The 22,322-nt window shown below is 41.4% G+C and overlaps 1 protein-coding gene and 1 long non-coding RNA gene across 2 annotated transcripts in view; one reads left to right on the forward strand and one right to left on the reverse strand.

Annotated features, from left to right (window-relative positions):
* The window catches only part of myom3 (myomesin 3), a 60,697-nt gene extending 39,937 nt beyond the window's left edge, over positions 1 to 20,760 (reverse strand). The window contains exons 1-5 of the mRNA XM_088013546.1: positions 20,535 to 20,760; positions 17,782 to 17,910; positions 12,879 to 12,983; positions 1,404 to 1,557; positions 911 to 1,068 (exon numbers count right to left, since the gene is read on the reverse strand). Coding sequence (XP_087869672.1) covers positions 911 to 1,068; positions 1,404 to 1,557; positions 12,879 to 12,983; positions 17,782 to 17,888 — 524 coding nt within the window. The 5' untranslated portion in view covers positions 17,889 to 17,910; positions 20,535 to 20,760. The remainder of the gene's footprint in view (positions 1 to 910; positions 1,069 to 1,403; positions 1,558 to 12,878; positions 12,984 to 17,781; positions 17,911 to 20,534) is intronic.
* LOC106916636 (uncharacterized) overlaps positions 1 to 22,322 on the forward strand; it is a 78,824-nt gene that overhangs the window by 2,546 nt on the left and 53,956 nt on the right. The window lies entirely within an intron of this gene.

Here is a 22,322-nt window from a genome sequence, read left to right on the forward strand (position 1 = left end):
GTTCCTTTGAAAACAAAAGCTGCATTTGGATGCTACATTCTCCTGCTTACTGATTACTCGTTTTTAACATTCTGCATCGAGGTAAAGTTTGGACGACTGTACACAGCAGAAGGAAAGCCTTTGATCTTTCATTCTCTCATGTGCCGATTTTTGTTGAGCACAGACCTTTGCAGCTCATTGGGCTTGATGGGTCCCATATGGGTTGGTTAAACTCGGGAGCCACAGGTTATCTCGATCTCAGTGTTCATGCATACTAAATATCCTGAGCCCTTTCATCGCCTAGTCTCACAGCAGCTCAGGTCTCGGGGTCAATAGTTTGGCAAACTTCCTGAATTTGCACAAGCAATTTTATATTAATACACGGTGCAATATTTAGCTCTGGGACCTCGGCTTGGGAAGAAAATGCCTTGACTTTTCGGCCACATGCTGGAGGTCATTTCTATTTCTTTTTACCCGTATTTGACTGTTATGAATATATGTTACTGATATTTACACAGCCAACAGTAATTTTGGCATGACTGTATATTGTATTGCATGAGTACCAAAAAACACATTTCATTAGCTTTTGCAGTAGAAACAAATTATTTATTTTTGGAAATTAAGACCCTTTAAAAAAAAAACGGATTATATACATAACATTAAGATATCATATTTCCTACTAAATCTCTATATTTAAAATGTATGCACACTGAGAGGGGAGTGGATCTGAGGTCAAATACTTTGGCCAGAAATGTTGCTTCTCATTTGCATTTTGCCAATGGCTTCAAGTGATAGATTTGACAGTTCAGTCATAGACTGGATGTCTAGGACAATTCAAATTTGGTAGTGTCTTGGGGAAAAAAAGAAACACTCAATAGATTATCTAAAGCCATAGAAATGACATGCAGAACAGATAGATGCTCATTCATACCACTGAATCTTTGGGGGTGGACAACCCCGTACACTGCAGGACAGTATCACTTTCATTCCCTCCCAGACTGTGTGGGCTCTCAGAGGGATCGTGAAATCTGGAGCTTTCTGACTCAGTCTCTCCAAGTAGTTCATATGGGCAGACTTCTTATTTTCTGCCTGAAATACAGACGATGGACAGTATTTTAAGAAACTGATATATTCTGTGGAAAAAGAAAATGAAAAATGAAGCATGACAAACAAAAGATCAAGGAACAGGTAAAAAAAAAATTCTTGGAATAAATCTACTTTTTTCTTCCCCTTAACAATTTGACATTGCACAACATTAGTCTTTTATACAAAATTCCAATAAAATATACTAAATGCTTTGGAAAACTTGGGTGTGAATACATCTGTAAAGCAGTGTGCTTTATAAATAGTACAGTACACAGTACAGTGTACTATTCATGTACACTTCATGTATACACAAACTATCCAGACACACATGTTTCTACCTGTCTGCGGAGCGCCATTTTGTCAACACGATTGCGCAACAGATGCTGGTTCCTTATCACATCTATCTCAGTCCTCTCCGCCTCATTGCCAAAGCGAGTCCACTTCTCTCTGTGGTACTCTTCATCTGCAGCCATCGTTTCTTGCAGAACTTCCCTATCACAAAGGAAAATTAAAAAATGTTATTACTTGCATATTTTTTTAATAAGTTATAACAAAGTATAACGGACACCAAGGTAAAACGGCAATACGCCTTAGTAGTTGTATTACCTAACTTTTTTCTTCTTTTTTTTTATTTGACAAAGTAGCAGCAGCACCAACAACCTGAGCAGGTTCTGAACCAATTGCAAGGTGCCACTGATCGTGTTTTGAATGCAGATATTTAATTCTCTCCCAGTTTATTTAAACAAATGTTAATTTTCTTTTATGGCTCTTTCAAATGCTCAGGGTCGACCATTGTGATTTGTTGCTTTGTGCTTATGTCGTTTTGTATAATGAGCTCCATTTGCTCCCATGTACTAAAGGGAGTTGGATGTTACTCTTTCAGGACAGGAAAATTAAATCCAGCTGCCACTGCTGGTTTGTTTGAATTTAAAAAGATGAGCTGCCTGCTACCAAAGAAATCTGCCGCATATCTATCTTTACAGGAATTCACATGTGGACAGTTCAAAGTGATTCTGTTTTTGGCTAGGAGGCACTCTTAATTTCTTTTGTCGAGCTCATATCTTTAAAGGCTTATGGTGATATTCTACAACGAAACATATTTTTCTCTTTTTCATAGCTGGTGAAAACTTTATATCTGTGCTTGCTCTACTGTTTCCTTGCTTTTGAAAGAGAATCAATTCACATGTGTATAGCTTGTTGTAGTTGTGAATATTTCCAACTTATGTTGCATCCAACATCTCCTGTGGTTAGTATAGTTCATTCATATGTATGGTTTTAAACATGCTTCACACACAGTTATGGTCTTTCTCTGTATTTTCTAGACATTTTAATAGTCGCCCCTAAACAGGGATATTTTTTTTTTTTCCATCTTTTGATTGACAGTCCCAAGAGTTTAATTATTTCAGAACCTACTTCACAAACAAATACATTGCAGCAGCAGAGACTGGAACTTCAGTCTTCAGATAATCTCTTCCCTTTGCTTTGATGGCCAGTAGAGTAGATATAATGGACCCCAAATGGTTGTAATTATTCTGTAAAATTCAGAACCTGGATGAATGAATATGCAAGTAAATGCACATGCTTAGAATCATATACACATCCAGGTGCTCAAAACACAGCTTTAACTTGTGAGTTCACTTGATGATTTAGTGTGTGCCAGTGTTTTTGATATATTTTGGCTCAAATATGTTAAGCCTCGAGGGGATAAAACACAGACTCTCTTAACTTCATTTTAACATGAGCTGTTGCTGAAATTGCATCTCATCCTAAAACATGTAGGTAGGCAAAATGTTGGAAAACCACCAAATGCCAGATTCTCTTCAACAAAAATTAAAATGAATGTCACTCTCTCAAATCCTGTCAGGCATAGCCAAAGTAATAGTGTTCGACTATTCATAAGCTTTCAACCCCATCTTTCAGCTCTTAACCTGCAGGAGTTAATCATACTCTACATTAGGGGATTTCCCTCCCTTTGTGCTGAAGTTTCAACCCATGCTGAATTCATCAAGATGTCTGAGAAACATCTTGATGATAACTTAAGAATAAGTTATCATCACAGTGATAACTTATTAAAAGTAAATCTACCATCTGGTTTAGATCAAATGTGCTATTTCAGCAAGACAAAATATTTAAAAGCTGAAATGGCCTGGTAAAGTTGGATTAATTGTGCACAGAGAATGAAAAGGGCTATTGTCTCATAATATTGAAGTTTAGGGAAGAGAGCACATAGAGATGTGAGACAGTAAATTGGGTAGGACCCATTCATGCTCCTTTGGCACAGCTAGAATCTCCCCTTAATTTCTCCTCAATGGTAATGCTGTCTAAGTATTTGCCATACTTTCCAATTTACAGGGACAGAAAAAAACAGTGTCCCTGTTCAGGTGTCTTCTGTTTTTACTTTTCTAAAAAGTCTTGGGTTATCAAGATAGTTTCTGGCAAATTTCAAACAAGGCTTTGTGCTACATTTGTTTTGCAGTATGTTAACCGTTCCTGCTCAATCTGCTGACCGTGGTCTGAAGACACAGGGGAGATGTTTCTCCAGGGCCGAAGTTTCTACTTCGGGGTTAACTCCCTCGCACGCCTCGAACATGAACCACGCGGTGGCACGGAGATGGTTGAGGTTAACTTTTAATAACTCCAGCTAACAGGTGAAAGCTGCACAGACTTTTCTTACAGCCGCTGCTCCGGTCGTCTCCTACTCACTCACACCGCCTCACACACACTGACCCTCCCCCTCCCTCCTACAAGGATGCAGGGGTTCCTTTTGCATGCAGCGCCCCCCTTCAGACAGGAGGGCGACTGCCACACATCTCTTGCACCCACACAACTCACTAAGCTAAACATCACATACAGTGGAGGCACTTTCCGCAACACTACCCCCACTCTGGATGGCAATTAAGCAATAATTCCACTCCAGCCTTACAATGCATAAAACTGATACATAATCCCTATAGCTAACAAGAGATAACTGTGTCAATCATCCTCACATGGGTGAGGTACAGCATCGAACCACATATCCCAGTGATATATAATTAGCTCATTTAAGGAGTACCTACATGTGTAAAATTGGACTTTGCATGCAAGAGGGCGTAAGAAATGACTCGGCAGCATCTATGACGACCGGGCAGGACACAAACTGAACTCCATCAGGTATGAAAAACATACAGCAAAACATGTTCTTGGAAATAAACCATTTGCTTTTCAGCTGAATTTTCTTTGCAGTTCGAACAACTGAACAGTAATAAAGGAAACAGTCATATTCTGCCTTGTTGAACAGTTTTTGCTAACTCCGCAGGACACTAGAACAGCTGGAACCTTAAACTGAGTCTATGGTCCTACTTGGGACTATCCATGTGCCGTATCGGTCTGGTGCTCTACGCCGGCGCCTAGATCGTCGAACCGGCGGGCTCCGAGAAGGTGAATATCCCACCTCACCCCCACCATCCTCATGGCTGACATGGGAAGGGGAGGATGGGACAAACACTCCCGGATTGGGATCCTTTGCAGTTGAGGTAGACAGCAGGGAACAGTCAGCGCCCCCACTGATTGCATCCGAGAACAAACCCTGCAGATCCAGGTCACAGTCTGCAGAGTCCTCCTCTAAGGTTGGTGGTGGAACCTCGGTAGGTTCCCAGTGTTGACTTTGGTCCAGGACCCATGTGTTGTCCAGAGGCTCTCGGCTGCGGTAGTGCTTTAGCTGGTCATGGTGAACGACTTTCACCTTGGACCTTGGGTTCTTTTGTATCCGGTAAACCAGGTCATCTAGTTGACCTAGGACGAAGAATGGGCCTTCATAGGATGGGAGGAACTTTTTGACTTTGTTCTTGACATGACGTGTCCCTTTAATGAGATACCACACAGGGTCTCCAACTTTATACTGTGTGTGGAAGCAGTTCTTGTCGTACTGTCTCTTTGCACGTGTGACTGAGTCCCCCAGGGCTCCCCTAGCGATTTGGTGGGCCAGCTCCAACCGTTCCCGCATCTGCTGCACATACTCTGGAGCAGTGGGTTTTTGTTCCGGATCAGGAGGCAAACCTGCGACGAGGTCCACTGGTTCACTTACTTCTCGGCCCAACATCATAAAGTTTGGAGAGAAACCTGTAGCACTATGTTTGGTTGACCTGTACGCCATAACAGCATAAGGAATCATCAGGTCCCAATCCCAATGACAGCGTGCTGCGGTAGTAGCTAGGATCTTTTGGAGGGTGGCATTGAAACGCTCGACCTGACCGTCTGACTGCGGTCTGAATGGTGTTGTGTGAGTCTTGTCTATCCCAAACAAACTGCACATCCCTTGGAACACCTCGGACTCAAAATTGCGTCCCTGGTCACTGTGTAGCGCTTGAGGGATCCCGTAGCGGCACACCCACTCACTAGCAACAATACCGGCAACTGTCACAGCTCGCTCATTTGGAATAGGAAATGCTTCAGTCCACTTTGTGAAATAATCTTGTATCACAAGCACATAGCGGTTTCCACGCTCAGTCTCATTTAATGGTCCCATAATGTCCAGTGCAATGCGTTCCATAGGAGCTCCTACTTGGACTGTTCCCATTGGGGCTTGCGGTGTCTTCTGGGGTCGAGCCCTTGATGCACAGCTGGTACAAGTTTTACACCAGAGGGCAACATCCTCCCTCATGTGGTACCAGTAGTATCTGGTTCTTAATCTGGTCAGAGTCCGTTCTACACCAAAATGTCCGCCCACTGGCCCCTCATGCATCTGTCTCATCACGTCTAGTTGTAGTTTACGCGGCAGCACAATTTGTGGGTAGAATTGGGTGTCATTAAGGCAATAGAACCGACGGACCAGAACTCCATCTCTGAAGTAGAGTCGTTTCCACTGAGTCCAGTATGTCTTAGTGGCTGGGCTGCATGGTGAGACAACAGACCATGGGGGGCGTTTATCACTGGCCTTCATCCAGCTGCGTATGGGTGCAATGTCCACATCAGCATCCTGGGCCTGGCTCAGCTCCCCCATGATCCAGCCATGAAACGAAGACGCTGTGTCAAGAGTTTTAGCCGCATATATTTTCTCAGTCAATTTCACACTGCATCCATCAGTTTGAACGTTGTGATGCATTTTGTCTGCACCAGTGGAAATGTTTTGGTCTAAGGTCTCTGATGTAAGGGTGTTTTGACTTACCCCCACTGGACAAACCTCTGTGATGGATGGTTGGTCCTCTACCCCCACTGAACTCAGCAACAGGGAGCTGGTGTCAGAGTTCAACTCACATTGGACAGCCTGATGGTTGATGGTTTTGGGTGATGTGGAGAGGTCCTGTACTTTACATGGGCAGGACTGGCGGCAGGGTCTCCTGGAGAGGCTGTCGGCATTGGTGTGCTGTCGACCCGGACGGTGGATAATCTCAAAGTCATATTCAGCCAGTTTCTCAAGCCATCGAGCTAACTGTCCTTCTGGCTCTCTCATTTTGGTCAGCCAACGCAGACTGCTGTGGTCCGTACGCACCTTAAACGGACGGCCGAGGAGATACTGACGAAAATGGGATGTGAAATCCACTATGGCCAGAAGTTCACGTCTTGTTGTACAGTAGTTTTGTTCAGGCTTTGCCAACTTGCGACTGCCATAAGCCAACACTCGTTCCACACCCTCCTGCATTTGCGACAGTACAGCACCGATGCCGGTGTCACTTGCATCAGTGTCTAGTATCATTTCACCGGAATCCAGGGGATAACCGAGAATGGGGGCCGATATAAGTCGACACTTTAACTCGTCGAAAGCAGCCTGGTGCTCGGCATGCCACTGGAAACGAGCATTTTTCTTGGTTAGGTTATGAAGGGGTTCAGCAATAGATGCAAAGTCTTTTACAAATCTGCGATAATATGAGGCCAAGCCGATGAAGCGTCGGACCTCCTGGATGGACGATGGTGTGGGCCACATTTGGACTTTTTGGACCTTACTGGGGTCCGTAGCTACACCATGTTCGGACACTATGTGACCCAGATAGGCCACCTCACGGCGGAAAAGGCAGCATTTGGCAGGTTTTAATTTCAGGTTAGCTTGTTGGAGTCTGTAAAACACCTGGCCAAGCCGCTGCAGCATCTCTGACACATCCCTCGCCAGCACGATGATGTCGTCCAGGTAGACCAAACAGGTCTCCCACTGCATGCCGGCCAGGACGCGGTCCATCAACCGCTGGAACGTCGCCGGGGCGTTACATAATCCAAACGGCATGACATTCCACTCGAAGAGACCTGTTCTGGCGCAGAATGCAGCTGCTTTGCGTGCTCTTGGCGTCAGCTCCACCTGCCAGTATCCCGAGGTAAGGTCCAACGTGCTGAACCATCTGGCAGTAGACAGTGTATCCAGTGTGTCCTGGATGCGGGGTAGGGGATACGCATCCGGTATGGTTCGCTCATTGAGAGCCCTGTAATCAATGCAGAGCCGGTATGTTCCATCCTTTTTACGTACCATAATTATGGGCGAGGCCCAGCTGCTGTGGCTGCTCTGGGCAAGACCGTTCTGCAGGCTGTCGTGTATCTGTTGGTCGGCGTATTGCTGCTTCTCTTTCGCCATTTTGCGTGGAGGTTGTTTGATTGGGGCGCCAGGACGAAGTACAATATCGTGCTGGACGAGGCTGGTCCGGCCCAAATCAGCAGCCCCAGTAGAGAACACATGTCCATAAGTAGAAAGCAAACGTTTAAGTTGGAGACGTTCACCATCATTGAGGTCTTTAGAGCTTTGAACGTAGAGCTCCTCCAGGTGCGGAGGAACCACAGGAGGGCTGACTGCCGAGTCTGCGGCTGGTGAGACACAGGGAGGCCGCACGGCTTCAGCTGGCTGAAGGAGACCAGCCATGGACCCTTCTTTAATGATCACAGCTTTATTGCCAGGATTAAAGAGTCGAAGGGGGACCATTTTGGACGTCTGGGGATTAACTAAGACTCTAGCGAGGAGTACTTTGTGTTTCTCAATAAAACCTTTGGTGGGGCTAAGTATCATATCACTGCGGGCTGTCCCACTTAGATGCATGCGGCCCCTCACAACATACTCCTGTCCTGGTTCCACCAACACTGTTCTGGATATTTTCACTGCATGTGACTTTACGTTAGATTCAGGTTGGAAGTAGGGCACTTCTTCACCAAACAGGATGATGCGGTGTTTGCCGAAGTCAAGGCGGGCTTCAGCTTGTGTAAGGAAGGGATGCCCCAGCAGCACTTCCAACCCTGCTATATCTGCTACAAGGAAATCCACATCCACCTGACGGTTGTTGATGTCGACAGGTATCCGGGCCTCTCCAAGCACTGGCACATCTACAGGCCCCACCCCAAGTAAAGTCTCAACAATTGACGGCTGCAGCTCAGGTCTCATGTCAGGGTGGATGGTATCATAGTAGTGCAACGGCAGCACATTCCTCCGTGCCCCACTGTCCAACACAGCACACACCTCCACTTCATAGATTCGCATGTGGATACTCATTTCTTGGCTTTGGCCTTTCAGGTGGAGCACAGTGGGTCCTTGGGTCTCACAGGTGGAACTGCTAGATGTCAAAGCTTTGGTGTTTTTGTGGGGAGAGGGGCACTGCTTCTGAATATGACCCCAACCTTGACAGTTATGGCAGCGGACTCTCCCTTTTGCCGGATTTTTGCGGCTATTAAATGCTGAGGGTGTGTGTGTGGCAAACCAATTTGGCGAAGAGCTTGTTACAGGTGTAGTTTTGATAACACTTTCATGTTTGTCATTGGCTCTGACCACAGCAGTCCTGGGCCGACGTTCAACCATGCTGCGGGCTCCTGACTGCATGGCACTGGTGACATAAGTTGCAGCCCTTTTGGTGGTTTCATGAGCATGAGCTATTTCATATGCACGGGCGAGTGTGGCTGGTCGGTGCTCTAATAGTTTCTGGACTATTTCTGCATCACCCAGACCATTTGTGAAAACTTCTACCGCAATAGAGTCCTGTTCGACTTCGGCTCTGTCACCATAAGCCACCGCCACTTTCCCATAGATATCATCTCTGAATACATGCAGGGCCTCTCCATATTTTCGTACTCGCTGCCTCAGTTCTACTGCAACAGCAGCGGCGTGATCAGAGGATGGCCCATATGCAGTTTCCAGTTCGTCCACCAGGCGGCGGTAGTCCCACTTGGAAGAGCGAGGGTTTCTGTGGACAATGGCCCCTGCTGCGCCAACCAGGCAGAATTTCAGCTGCACCGTCATTGTCTTTTCAGACCAGTAATTCCCTTCGGCGCAGCTCTCAAACCTGTGCAGAAATTCTTTCCATGGTGTGGTACCATCGTATTGGCCCGGACGTAAAGTGGGGACCCTTTCTCTAGGTTCTCCATCCTCCTCACTGTCGGACAAGGGCTGCTGCAACAGGAAACGGGTTTTATTTGCTTTTAATCGGGACCGGGGCCGTGCAGGGGTTTGCTTGTAACTTATAGTTTCATCCAGTCTCGGGGTACATTGCACGGCGGGAAATGTCACCGGGTTAAATGGGGCCGGCGTGCTGTGTACAAAGCTTTGTATATGAGCAGGAGCAAACGGGTTGGAGTCGGTGTAATTATCTTTCATTTGAAACGTGGGGGCTGGGTCGTAGTGCATGCCCTCGGCTGCATTCCCCACATGAGCATAACCTTGACATTCGGTATCAACGAATGGGTTCGTAGAGCTAACCAGTGGCCGCGCGGGGCCGCGGTGCGGTGCAAACATGTCCCCTCCTTTAGCGTACGAGCTAAAACAGCTTTCATCACACAGAAAAGGGTTGTAATGTTCACATTTCCCCACTGTCACATCTTCTGTAGCCTTTCCACACTCTGCGCCCTCGGAAGACATATCCAGCGTCATAAACGGGTTGGCATAATCTGTTTCAAGTCCATAGTTTCCACCGGGGTGGCGGGCGGCGGCATCCATCTTGCGGTTGCTAATCAACGGGCTAATGCAGTCTCTCGGCTTTATTGCTAGCCGCTATTATCTCTCTTACTCAAAGCTCACCACTCGTCCTGCAAGGCGAAGAGGTCCCTTCGTGGTCGCCAGTGTTAACCGTTCCTGCTCAATCTGCTGACCGTGGTCTGAAGACACAGGGGAGATGTTTCTCCAGGGCCGAAGTTTCTACTTCGGGGTTAACTCCCTCGCACGCCTCGAACATGAACCACGCGGTGGCACGGAGATGGTTGAGGTTAACTTTTAATAACTCCAGCTAACAGGTGAAAGCTGCACAGACTTTTCTTACAGCCGCTGCTCCGGTCGTCTCCTACTCACTCACACCGCCTCACACACACTGACCCTCCCCCTCCCTCCTACAAGGATGCAGGGGTTCCTTTTGCATGCAGCGCCCCCCTTCAGACAGGAGGGCGACTGCCACACATCTCTTGCACCCACACAACTCACTAAGCTAAACATCACATACAGTGGAGGCACTTTCCGCAACAAGTAGATGGATAGATGGATTTTGTCTGCGGCAACAAATATTCCTTTGACGGGGCTTCGTTGAAACGAAAATTAAGATGATGCTAAATAAAATTACAATGAGAAAAACAAGATCCACACTAATGCAAGGAAACTTGGGGTTTGCTCCATTTGTGGATGAAAGCTCTCATAATTGATGACTGGAGTCATTTTGTAACCATTTCTAAATTAATTAATCTGTTCTTGAGCTTTAGATCAAGGCATGATGTTTCTTTTTCAGTTATTTTTGTATACTTTGTGTTTTCAGGTAGGATCTACAGGTGTTTTTTTTCTAATATTTTTCAATTTTAGTTAATATATGAAATCAAACTTTCTTTTGCTTCTTTTCTATTCTCTCCACCCCACATTGGCGTGGAAATGGGGAAAAATATTCCAATGTTCCACTTTACACTGCTGACAAGGTCAACAACCTAAAGATGTCACAGATGTTTTGACACAAGTGTAATCATATTCTGGATGTATTAGAAGACAACAAAATAGCTGCTCCTGCACTTAAGCCTCCAAATGTGAAGAAGTTATTAAATCTCAAGACAGATGCTGCGTGACCCAGACGAAACAAGGTGCCCTTACAGTTAGAGAGGGATTTTGATAAAGCAAATCAAGTCACCAGAGGCAACAATTCCCTTGCTTCTGTTCTCTGCGACCTAAACCTCTCCATTCTGGGGCTTATTTTTAGATGTGACATCCTCTTTCTGACAGCTGAACAGTAATCCGGTTCTGGCAACATGATCAGGAGACACTCGCAGAGTAAAGGATAGCTCTACACTACATGCCGTTAACAAAGTGCTCCTAGATTCCTATTCACTAATACTTTAGACTACATGCTCTGGTAGCAAATTACATCTGGTAACCAGCATGACACTACTGTTCTTCTGCTGGTAAATATTTTATCTTGTTTGGATTGTAAGAACAAGCCTTTCACAAAAATCCCTTACAAGTGTCATCAAACCTGGTGATGAGTCCCTGGAAGTAGAAATGTTGTCAAGTAAACGGAAGCCTAGTCAAAGCTTAGATGTACAACACTTTTCACAACTTGGATCACCAATTGTAAAGATGTATTAATGCAGGAATTATTGAGCTTTTTTGACGTAATCCCTGGAGTACCTAACTCTCTTAAAAAAGAATAATTAAATGTCCAGATTAGGGGGAAAAAAGGTCTGAAATACACATTTTGATACAAAATAAGATTTAGGGTATTCTTCCTGAATGTTTGTGCCTAAAATTGTTTTATTTTGCTCTCTTTTTGGAATGCCACATTGATTCTCCAGAATATCATTAATATTATGTTAACCATCAGAAAAACCAGCTGATAAAACTCTGTACCATTTTGCAGACGCTTCCTTCCCCTCTTCCTCTGTATGAAATAGAGACAAAGCTTCTGCTGTATGACACAGTTGAGTGATTATGGCTCATTACTGGTGTGACATTCTTTAGAACAGCAACTGAAGGGCACCAGCTGGCCTTTATAGACATGGATGAATGAGATGAGGAAGAAGCCCTGATTTCCATTGTCAGATGAGACTTTAAAAGCTTTTACTCTGATCTGACTTGCAGGGCAAAGTGTGCGTAGAACTTGACCCTCTTCTGTTTTTTTCTTTAAAGTGTGGAGATGAAGGATATGAAAGTGAGATCTGATTGATGGGAAGAGCATTAGAATATCCATACATCAAATAGGGAGGAAGTCCTCAAAAGAAAGGGGGGTGGACCCGGTCTTTAATTCAGCATGAGTATTTTTATTTTATTTTATTTATTTATTTTTGCCATTTTATAAACAAAATTATCCCGACCCCATTAGAAACTGAAAAACATATTGTAATCATAAGAATCAGGACACACAATCTATGGAGTTTTGTAAAAAAGGAATATTAGAATCAATAAAGTCAACAAAGCAGATTTACTGGAGCAAATCTCAAGCACTGTGGGTTTGCTGACCTCCTCAGCAGAGGCACATTTCCTTGGAAACTGGATGTTGGGTTTTCTGTAAGCTATAATAATCAAGATTAATAGTCACAAAATACTAATGTGTGGAAACTCTTTGAGTTTTAATTTTTGAATTAAATTACTAAAATTATATTTTTGATTACACTCTACTGATATTTTCCTGTGGCTATTATTACACTATACAAAAGTATCACAGATGTTGTTATGCAATTACTGTTGTCCTCTCAAACAATATGAGAGCATATTTTCTCCCTTCTAGGGCATGACAGAAAGATTTGTTACAATTGAGGACCTGAAGGGACTTGCAGTCCTCTGTGTTGTAAAAGTAATTGAGAAAAGCGTCATGCAGACAGCAGTGTTTGCTTTTATATCTATGATGTCACTCTAGGCTGAATTGTCAACAAAACATACCGCATATACAAACATGGCTTAAATCCTGTCTTACCAAGTCCTGTGGCGGGGTAAATTGTTCATGTTCAGGATCTCTTTGACAGACATCAGATCAGCAGGAATGATGGGTTGAACATTAGAGAAGGAGGCATCCTCATCACTAAGGAAACATACGGGAGAAGAAAAAAAATATTGTATTAACACTTATTTTACATATTATTAAAACACAAATGATAAGCTATATCTGGTCTAACGTCATTTACTTTTCTAATTGTAAAATTGAGCTTTCAAAACAGTTGATTTTAATTTTCATTGTTCTCGTGTACCACTAGAAAGCAGCACTGACTGCATAATTGTCTGAACTTTAAATTAAATCATGCTTCCACATAAGTTCTGCTTACTACTAACACATGGCATGTACATGAGGCTTTAGGCTAGTAAGGACTAGTTTTAAATGGTCAGTAAAGAGCCTGATTTTATCCAATATTTTGTCTTCTCACAGTTCTTAGTAAGGTGAGCAAAAGAAGCAGTCTGGAGTTTTACGCTCATGAAAAATAAAACCCCATATTGTTCTGCTACTATTCAGGAATAAGCCCTAAATGTTGATTAGTTTGTAATGTTTTATCTTTTGTTAGTTTTAAATACTCTAGAAGTACTACATTGCAGTTTGGTGAGTCATGTTCAGCAGAATCTTATTTAAAAGGTACTATTAAAAAAAACATATTTACAGCTCTGTCTTGAGGAAGTATCACAGCTTACAGCAATAGAGTATTTTCTTTCACTGACAAAGAAATTCCCAAAAGAGGTTTGTGCAGAACTTTGGCATAGCATCAATGGTTCAACTATCTATTGTCTCTCTTGTTCTGTTTTTAGGCATTTTTGTTCTTATTTCCCACGAACTCAGAGGTTTAGTTATTGCTTCCTTGTTGTATTTGGTCTTTTAGAGTCTGCACCATTTTATTCTCTAGCTGACCAGTTCTCAGTCTTTTAGAGCACAATCCTGTTCAGGTAATTCAGTTCTAATAGTGGTGCTCTTGCAAAATGCTATTCTGCAGTGAACTTTGAACTAAAATCTTCACTCACTGGTTCCTTTTATTAGATACAGCTATTTAATTTTTTTGTTTGCACGGATATTGAATCAGCTATTTCTATTGCAGCAACCTAACGCATTTAGGGATCTGGGTGGGGTGAAGAAACCTTGACATAAAAATCAAAGATCAGAGTAAGGAAGGAATGGATTTTATGAGACTTGTAGGCATTGTTGTAGTTGCCAAATGGGCAGGTCTGGTATGTTAATGTACTTGAGTTTACAAATCATCCAAGGCATGCTGATAACCGTCTCTGAACTCTGTTGATATCTTGAACCTCGAAGCAAAAGAGGTACAGCAGCAGAAAACCACAGAGGGTGCCACAGTTTGAATGTTGCCTGGTTTGAATAGTTTAGATTTTAGCTGCAATGTTCAGCTGGTGGTCAGAATTACAAAAAAAATTCAACAGTTCAGCCAGATGGGGTGGTGTAATGATGTGAGGGACCTTTCCTGGCACACCTAGCGCCACAGCTTTGCAGAGTATTTTTTGGAGCCTGACCATCTCTTTTTGGTCATAATGGGTACTCATCTGCTGATCTCTTTCAGCTAAGTAATGTATCATAAAGTTTAAATAATCTCAAATTGGTTTCTTTAATGGGTTCACTGTACTCAAATCACCTCACTTATCTGTGCAGCTGAAAAATCTGCAGCAGCAATGTAATGGTATTGGTGAACATGAACCAGATTTCATGAGGTCTGTTTTTTGACTCTAGACCAGGGTGGGCAATCCTGGTCCTCGAGGGCCGGTGTCCTGCAACTCTTGCATGTATCCCTGGTCCAACACACTTGAATCAAACAGCTGAGTCACCTCCTAAGTGCAGTCAGGTTCTCCAGAGTCCTGTTAACAACCTCATTATTTGAAGTTGAGACGCATCTAAAAGTTGCAGGAGACTGGCCCTCGAGGCATGGAGTTGCCCACCCCTGCTCTAGACTGAAAGCGGTTCTCAAAGCATATGGAGATTCAACTTGGCACCAACAGGAAGTACCTAATAAGGTAACCAGTGAGTGCTCAATTGGTGCACTACATATGTTTTGTGAAAAAAAAACAAAAGCAAAAAACAATAGTAACTCGAGTTCTGTCTGGCACAGTGTGACCCATTTTTACTCGAGTGTGAAAAATGTCATGACCAGAATCAGCTGCTTCAGCTCTGAGTGTTCCCCTTTCCCTCAGTGCTGTACAAACACACATGCTATTGTCTTCAGGGATTTTATGCAATCAGGAGAAACGGTGGTTATGGTTGTGAGGTCACGCATATACCAATCATGTAGGTTACAAGCCAGAGGCTTTTGGATCTATTTAACACTTTAATTATGGTACAGTGGTGATGTTTTTGTGGCGTTTTAGCATACAATCATTGGGAACATTTAGCTCTTACAGTGCACTGCTGTCGACTCTTAATTATGCTTGTATGTGTGCTTCAGTTGATGAGCCAGAACATAAACTCAACATAATGAAAAAAATAATACAAGGAAGTAGACATGTACAGGGAAGGTATTTTTAATGAAAACACAACCAGTTATCTCCTTCAATAGAATGCCTCTTTAGGGATCCAAAGCATGTCCAGCCATGCAGATACACACTTGATACTCTTGTATACACTCTTGTGACTGTACAACTGGCTTGTGAGAGGCAACAAGTGTTCACCACAATAAAACGAGCTGACCTTTTCTTTTGGCATCCCCATTTACAGGAGAAGGACTTTTATTGGCAACATAGTCTCTAGTGGCAATGAGGTTTAAAGACATTTAGTGGAGGAGCTACTTTTTAATTCGCTCCCCTCTTTGGCAGATGAGTGTTGCTTTTTTAAAAACTGAGTAATTGCAGCTACACTGAGAGGGGATTTTAAGTTTCTGCGTTTTTTTTGTTGTTGTTTCACAGCTATATTTAAAATATTGGCTCAACATTGAAACAAAGTACTGTAAACTCCACCTGCACTGAAATAAAAAACACAGTTTATCTGTCAGATAAGTTTACTCAGGTGTGAATGACACAAACCCCAACTACCGTTGCCGCTAAGGTCTAGCCTCAGGCATTACTTTCCACAAGCCATCTTACAAATTGCAATGCAAATTTACATGACTTCTCTTTTCCTTTTGTTTGCCAGCTCAGAAATTTCCCCATTTCATGGTACTGTGAGAACAACTTCTGCTTTCCTGTTCTACGGGTGGTATCGCTAGAGTACAGCCACAGTTAGATACACAAAGAGACAGACCCACAGGGCACAGCATATAAACGCACAGGTGCATCCAGTAAAGCCAGCATGTGACTTGTACTGTGTGCAGAAAACTGGGGGATGTGAAGTCATGTGTTAATAAACATGAAGAGCGTTCCTCAAAACACTAACGGGAGGAAATAAAAAGAGGAAAAATTGACTGGTACAAAACATTCTGCTCTCACTGTTGTGTGCAACTTAAATGTCTTACAGAACAATCTAACCATTGCACACAATGGGGGAAGGGGGGAAGTAAAATGCTTGAAACCATAGTTTGAACTTTTTTTTTCTTTTTAATTTATCAATACTACAAACCACCTGCTCTCTCTCATAATTACTTTATACACAGAGACATGTCTTCTAAGTTCAAGTTAAACTAAGCTTAATGGTATAATTGCACATTTTCAACCTCTCTAAGCAGGAAAGTGGATCCAGTGCTCTTTTTATTCCGCAGTGGAGATTGTAGGTCCACAGGTTAGCCTAATTTAATAACTTGCCGCAGTAGAGGCTGTGAAAATCAAGCAAATTTGACTTGAGTGTCGCATGGCAGACGGAGAGTGATTTTGGTTAAATCTCAATAGGATTCTTTTGGCTCTTGTTTGATTTGTTGCATGGATTTCATTCCTCTTTTTATGTAGCTATGTAGGCTCACTGTGTAGTATTTGAGTCAGTGTGAAGATGAATATCATCTCACAGGGAGATGGGCTTAGAAATATGTAGGGTTTGCTGCTGAGATGTGTGTGGAGGTGGCTGAAGTGGAGAAATCTGTGATGAGAAAAGCAAAGTATCATAAATTATTGTAGTCAGAAAAGCATTTTGAACTCTTACATGCATATTGTGACACTGAGGGAAGATTTTTTTAACTTATCAGATGAATTAACAAGGACATTTTTGTGAAAATACTATGCATTGTTCCTGTCATGGTGCTTTGTTTTTTGCATCTCTTACAGTTATACACAAATGGTAGTAACTGGAAACCTTGCTGATTTTGCATTAATAGCACCTGTTTCAGAACAGCACCAATCCCACAATTACCTGTTAGTTGCAGATGTTTAAAATGTTTACTTCTGTGGGACTTTACATATTTTTGACTTTCTCAGAAATTCAAAAAAGTTTTACATTGGCTACATTTAAACTGAGAAACATGGTTTACTTACCCAGTTTAAGATCAAGTGGAGCTGTCTGAGCTATCAAACTTGCCAAAAAGGAATCTAAGCTAATGTCCCACAGATTCACCATTTTAATTGAAAAGATTGAGCAAGCAATAAAAGGTATTTACAGTATCTGTAATGGGAATGTCGAAGTGAGCTGAAGTAAATCTAATTGCACTCTCTTGTACCTAACTCAATAAAACAGTGTGCCCCTAATTGCAGCAGTTTCATTACTGGAGATTTTATTAATAGTTTCTGGGTTGCAAATAAGGTAGATGGCACAGAGGAATGCTCTTTCTAGCTGAAATATGAATACATTTAGGATAACTACATATTTGGCTTAGCTTTCTGCTGCAATGTTGTAGTAAATAGTGCTTACATTTCAGGATCTCACCAATTTAATTCTTAAACTGCATTCATCTTTATAGCAAAATCAGAAATCTTAGCAATATCCCTGACCCCCCGTTTTCTTTTTCCTCCAACAAATCTCAATAAACGCTTTACACCTGGAAGTGAAGGTCCTCTTTTTTATCTGGGAGGAAAGCTGCATGCCGTGAGACATCTGGGACATCTGCTCTTCTTGCTCTCGCTGCATCACCATCTTGGTTTCCATGGCAAAATACCCCAAAAGGCACCTGTGAGTGTGTGGGAGAAGAGAAGCAGGAAGGGGGAGCCAAGTGGGATACATAGTGGATGAGAATCTCACACCAAATGCACACTAGCACTAGCTGGGTAATTTACTGTATTTGGAATAAGTTAGATGTATACAGCTTTGGCAATACATTTATGTATACATTATTGAAATGTTGAGAAAAAATATTTAACCAAACTTGGTAAACCTTTTAACAGGCTGAAGCAATTTCCTGAGGTATTAATGAAATGCATTCAATATGTGATGGCTTTACTTTCCCCTACTCTGTATTTGCCACATGATTCTTTCTTTCCATACCATATTCCAAGAGTGGTAGTTGAGTATTAAATGCCACTGTTTTCTCGTCTTTCATAAAATTTATTTGGAGATGGTATTTGGTGGAAAAAAATACACAAAACAAATTGAATCTAAACTACAGGATGCAGCAACATCAACCCAGCAATTCAAAATATCAATAGGAAAACTGATGTCACACTAGCTCACTACAAGGGAACTTATCTTTCTCTTGCATCTTTATTCTAAAATACTTTTTTTTTTTTTGATCAGGCAAAATGAATAGTTTATCTTCGTAGTGAAATTTTGCAAAAATATTAGTCAAGGTTGTGCAACCACTGCACTGAAAATGAAAGTAAATCTTATAAAATATAATTTTAGGAAGCATTAAAAATGAGAACAACTTGTGTTTCCATAATGAGCTGATAAAGCATTCCGTGAGAAAGAGGAAATTGGATGTTTTCAGTGTCTGCAAACAATGCACATATTACTGTAAAAACATTTTTCAACTTAAATACCTAGGCAAAAATATCTTACCAGTAGTATTTACATTTTTCATATTTAAAGCACATGGAATGGAATGTTATTTCAGGTTGGAGTTGTACTAAAGTTGGGCTTAATGAAAGAAATATGACAGATGATGATCTTGATTTTTCCAAAATAATGGGATTTCCTACTGATGGATGTTATTCTCAAAGTTCATTAACTTATCTGAAACATCCTCTATAAGGGTGCAGTTTGGTGCACAAAATTGTCCAGAAGATAATGGCTCCACTTTATATCCAAAGAATATGGGTATAAAATCACAAAACTGAAAAGGTGTGAAATGATAATCACCTCTAACAAAAACATTTACACTCCTTTTGTAAAGATATCAGTTTAACCTTAACAAGCTTAGGAAATACAAAACATAGCTACATTATTCTCAATTTAAAACATGAATACAATTTGGAGCATTTTCAGATATGTTGTATTTGGCATTGCCACTTGCTGCTTTAAGAAACATATCAAGGAATTTTGTATCCCTGTTTATTGCAGAATTAAAGATAAATCAACAAATTTACCACCCAGTTTTTAAAATCTGATGGTTAGGGTTTTTTGTGTAAAAGGAGATTCCCATTTGTTGTGAAATATTTCAAATGCTTCTTGAACAAAATACCAAGGACTGGTATCCTGATATGGGTATGGGTGAATCCAAATAGGCATCACTGGGAAATGAGATTCAGCCTAACTGGGTCATCAGTTATGCCTGCTTCTTTCCTTTTTCATGTTGAATATGTCAACTATTTAGTGAATGGATTAGGTGTTACACAAGCAAAAGGAAAATGGCTAAATAAATTAGGGTAAAATATCTTCCTAATTGTGGTTAAAGATTTGGTGTCTTGAAAAGGTGTGTTACAGTCCCATGTTAAATGAATCACTTTTCTGTAGGCTGCCGAGTCCCTAATAATCCATCAGTTGAGGTTTGGCATGCTGCTGCCCACACCCTGCCTGTCATTAATCATGGTGCTGCTCTGGGGAAGTGAACGCAGAATGCGCCCAACAAACAGAATCAGGTTGCGCTTGAGTGATAGCTTCATTCAACCACTCCCAACAGAGAGCACCTGTGTTTGCAGCATAATGTGTTATTTCTTCTCATCTTCTTTGATTACACGGAGGAAAACAGTGGAGAGTTAGATAACGGGCTAATACACTGGTGGGTCAGTTTAATCCCTTGTGATGTTTTGTATTTTTTTCTGTGTTCATGACTCTGGTATGAACACAGAGTCGAGCAGAGGTTTGTTTGAGTACTATTAATGGCAGATCAAACTATGTGGTCCATTAAAATTGATCAATCTCTGTTGGTAGGCATGGTTACTGATATGGAGGGAAAAGGCAAGCACAAAGTCTCTTAACTGAAGTGCTCCCAAAACTCATATTTAACACTGTAAAGGTGGAAGAAAAGTGTATTTGGATGATTTTTGTGTTCGGTTTGCAAAGGAAAGCAATTTCTGAACAAAATGAGAACTTACTTGATGTCATCCCTAGGGAGTAATTAAAAGCTACATCCACTGAGGCCAAGAAAAGATTAGACCATTAAGAAGTTCAACAAGCTGGATAAGCTAGAAAATACACTCAAGAGGAACGAGAAAAAAAGCCTCCCTGGCAATGCAAAGACTGTCTAATTAATAGCACTTTGCAGATGTGTTGGAGAAGAATGCAATTCACACAGTCCTATTTTTTTTTCTATGTATGGTAATGCATGAAATCGGTCTTTATTGACATCAGATAAAACCCTCTTGAATACTGTTTGTAGTATGTCTAGAAATGTGAAATGATTGAGACCTTACTTACCCTTTCTTCAAAAGGAAAACAGACGAGGTCTTCTGGCTGTCAATGAATAGTAGGACAAATGTATCCCACTTCCTTTTCCGGCTGCCTCCTTGTCTCTCACCTTAAAGATGTTCAGTTTTGGAATCTCCTTTCTCTATATTACCAGTCACAGTCTACGTCCACCTCTCTGTCTCCTTTGTCTTTAGCTGAAGCGATGAGGTTGACCCTGAACACAAAGTGTCCTCCAGTGCCAAGTATGTGGACCACACAATGCTCTTTCATTCTTAAGTTGGTAAATATAGACTGATGACATCCTCTCCTACCCATAAATACCCCCAACCTAGGCTGCACTTGTCCTAAATGTACGACACAGTCACCACTACAACCATATACTGTGATCATCAGTCCATCCAATTTAGAGCTATTTTTTTGGACAATCAGCTAAGACACAATGAGACAACTCTTCTCTATACAATACTGACTGATCTTTGAGAGGAAAAACATAGAAAACAGAAAGAAGGTGTTATAAAAAGGAAAACAATTGAGAACTGAAAAAGTCAATCGTGTTTTGTTTTTAAAAATGCATCTTCTGGAATGTAGGTTGAGATACATTTGTGAAACCAACAACTCTCCACTTCTTGTTGGGTCCAAAACATCTCTCCTGTTGAAATGTTGTCAAACAGTGGTATGAAAACTATTTTTAAATTATTATAAGGCAGTGCATTCTTGTCTTAACCTTTTTTTTTATTGACACATAGGCTTTAATATGCTGCTAGAACTTAATGATATTGCAAAATAGTCATCATAATCTGTGCTAATATTCCAGAAGAACTGCTATCATATTTATTTGATATTAAATTTCAGATGTCAAGCATTATCACTCTACATGTCAAAAATATATTAAGCCAGATTAACTCCGAGCTGTCCTAAACACTCACAGCTGATGCACAGTTAGAGATACTAAAGCTCAAGGAGAATAAGGGTATTGTTTCTGATTGATGATCAATAAAGAAAACAAGCCAAATATGGCTTAAATCTAATCAAGCAAGAGTGGCTAGAGATGTGTGCATCATACTGAAGAATAAATTATAATGTATAATATTTTTTGTCAATTCTATTGCCCTTAAAATATTTATAATTTTTTGTAATCCCACTTTTTTTTTCTCATACTTGAATCTCCAAGATTGTATTTGAGTTTGTGGCTTGTTGTTGATGGTTTCACATGACCACAAATAACTTAAGAAAATTTGTTGAACGTTTGTCATAATTGTAAGATTCTTTTTCCTACCATGCATGAAGTGGACATTGCTGATTTGACTCACAATGACCAAACCTCCACCAATGCTCCAAGTAGAGGGAATCATTCAAGGCCACAGAATTTATTTATAAGCTTTTAGTGGGCACACCTGCCTTTGGAATATCAACACACAATACAAGCTCGGGTTGCTGTGCCCTTTATTTTCATCATTCATCAGCATGAGTGTTCGACTAAGAATAACTGAGACAAGACAGCTGAGACGCGCCTAATTTATTTCTTCTTTGTATAACTCCTCAGATTCTGGCTTCACTTGGAATAATTTACCCCAGATTTGCTTTTTTTATGCTATAGCTAGAGAAAACCAGATATAATTCTGAGTATTATATCTATATCCGGAGTCTAATTGAGGACTTGTGATACTGTCGTAACTTCCAAATAATTTATGTAGGAAGAGTCAGTGGATTACCACAAAAAGCGATAAAATTGCAAATAATAGGAGTGATGAATACTCTATTCAACTATAAATCCAGATTAGAATTTAAATTACCAAA

This window comes from Poecilia mexicana, unplaced genomic scaffold (assembly GCF_051168715.1).
Source record: "Poecilia mexicana isolate PSO_F unplaced genomic scaffold, ASM5116871v1 scaffold_16, whole genome shotgun sequence".
Lineage (NCBI taxonomy): Eukaryota > Metazoa > Chordata > Actinopteri > Cyprinodontiformes > Poeciliidae > Poecilia > Poecilia mexicana.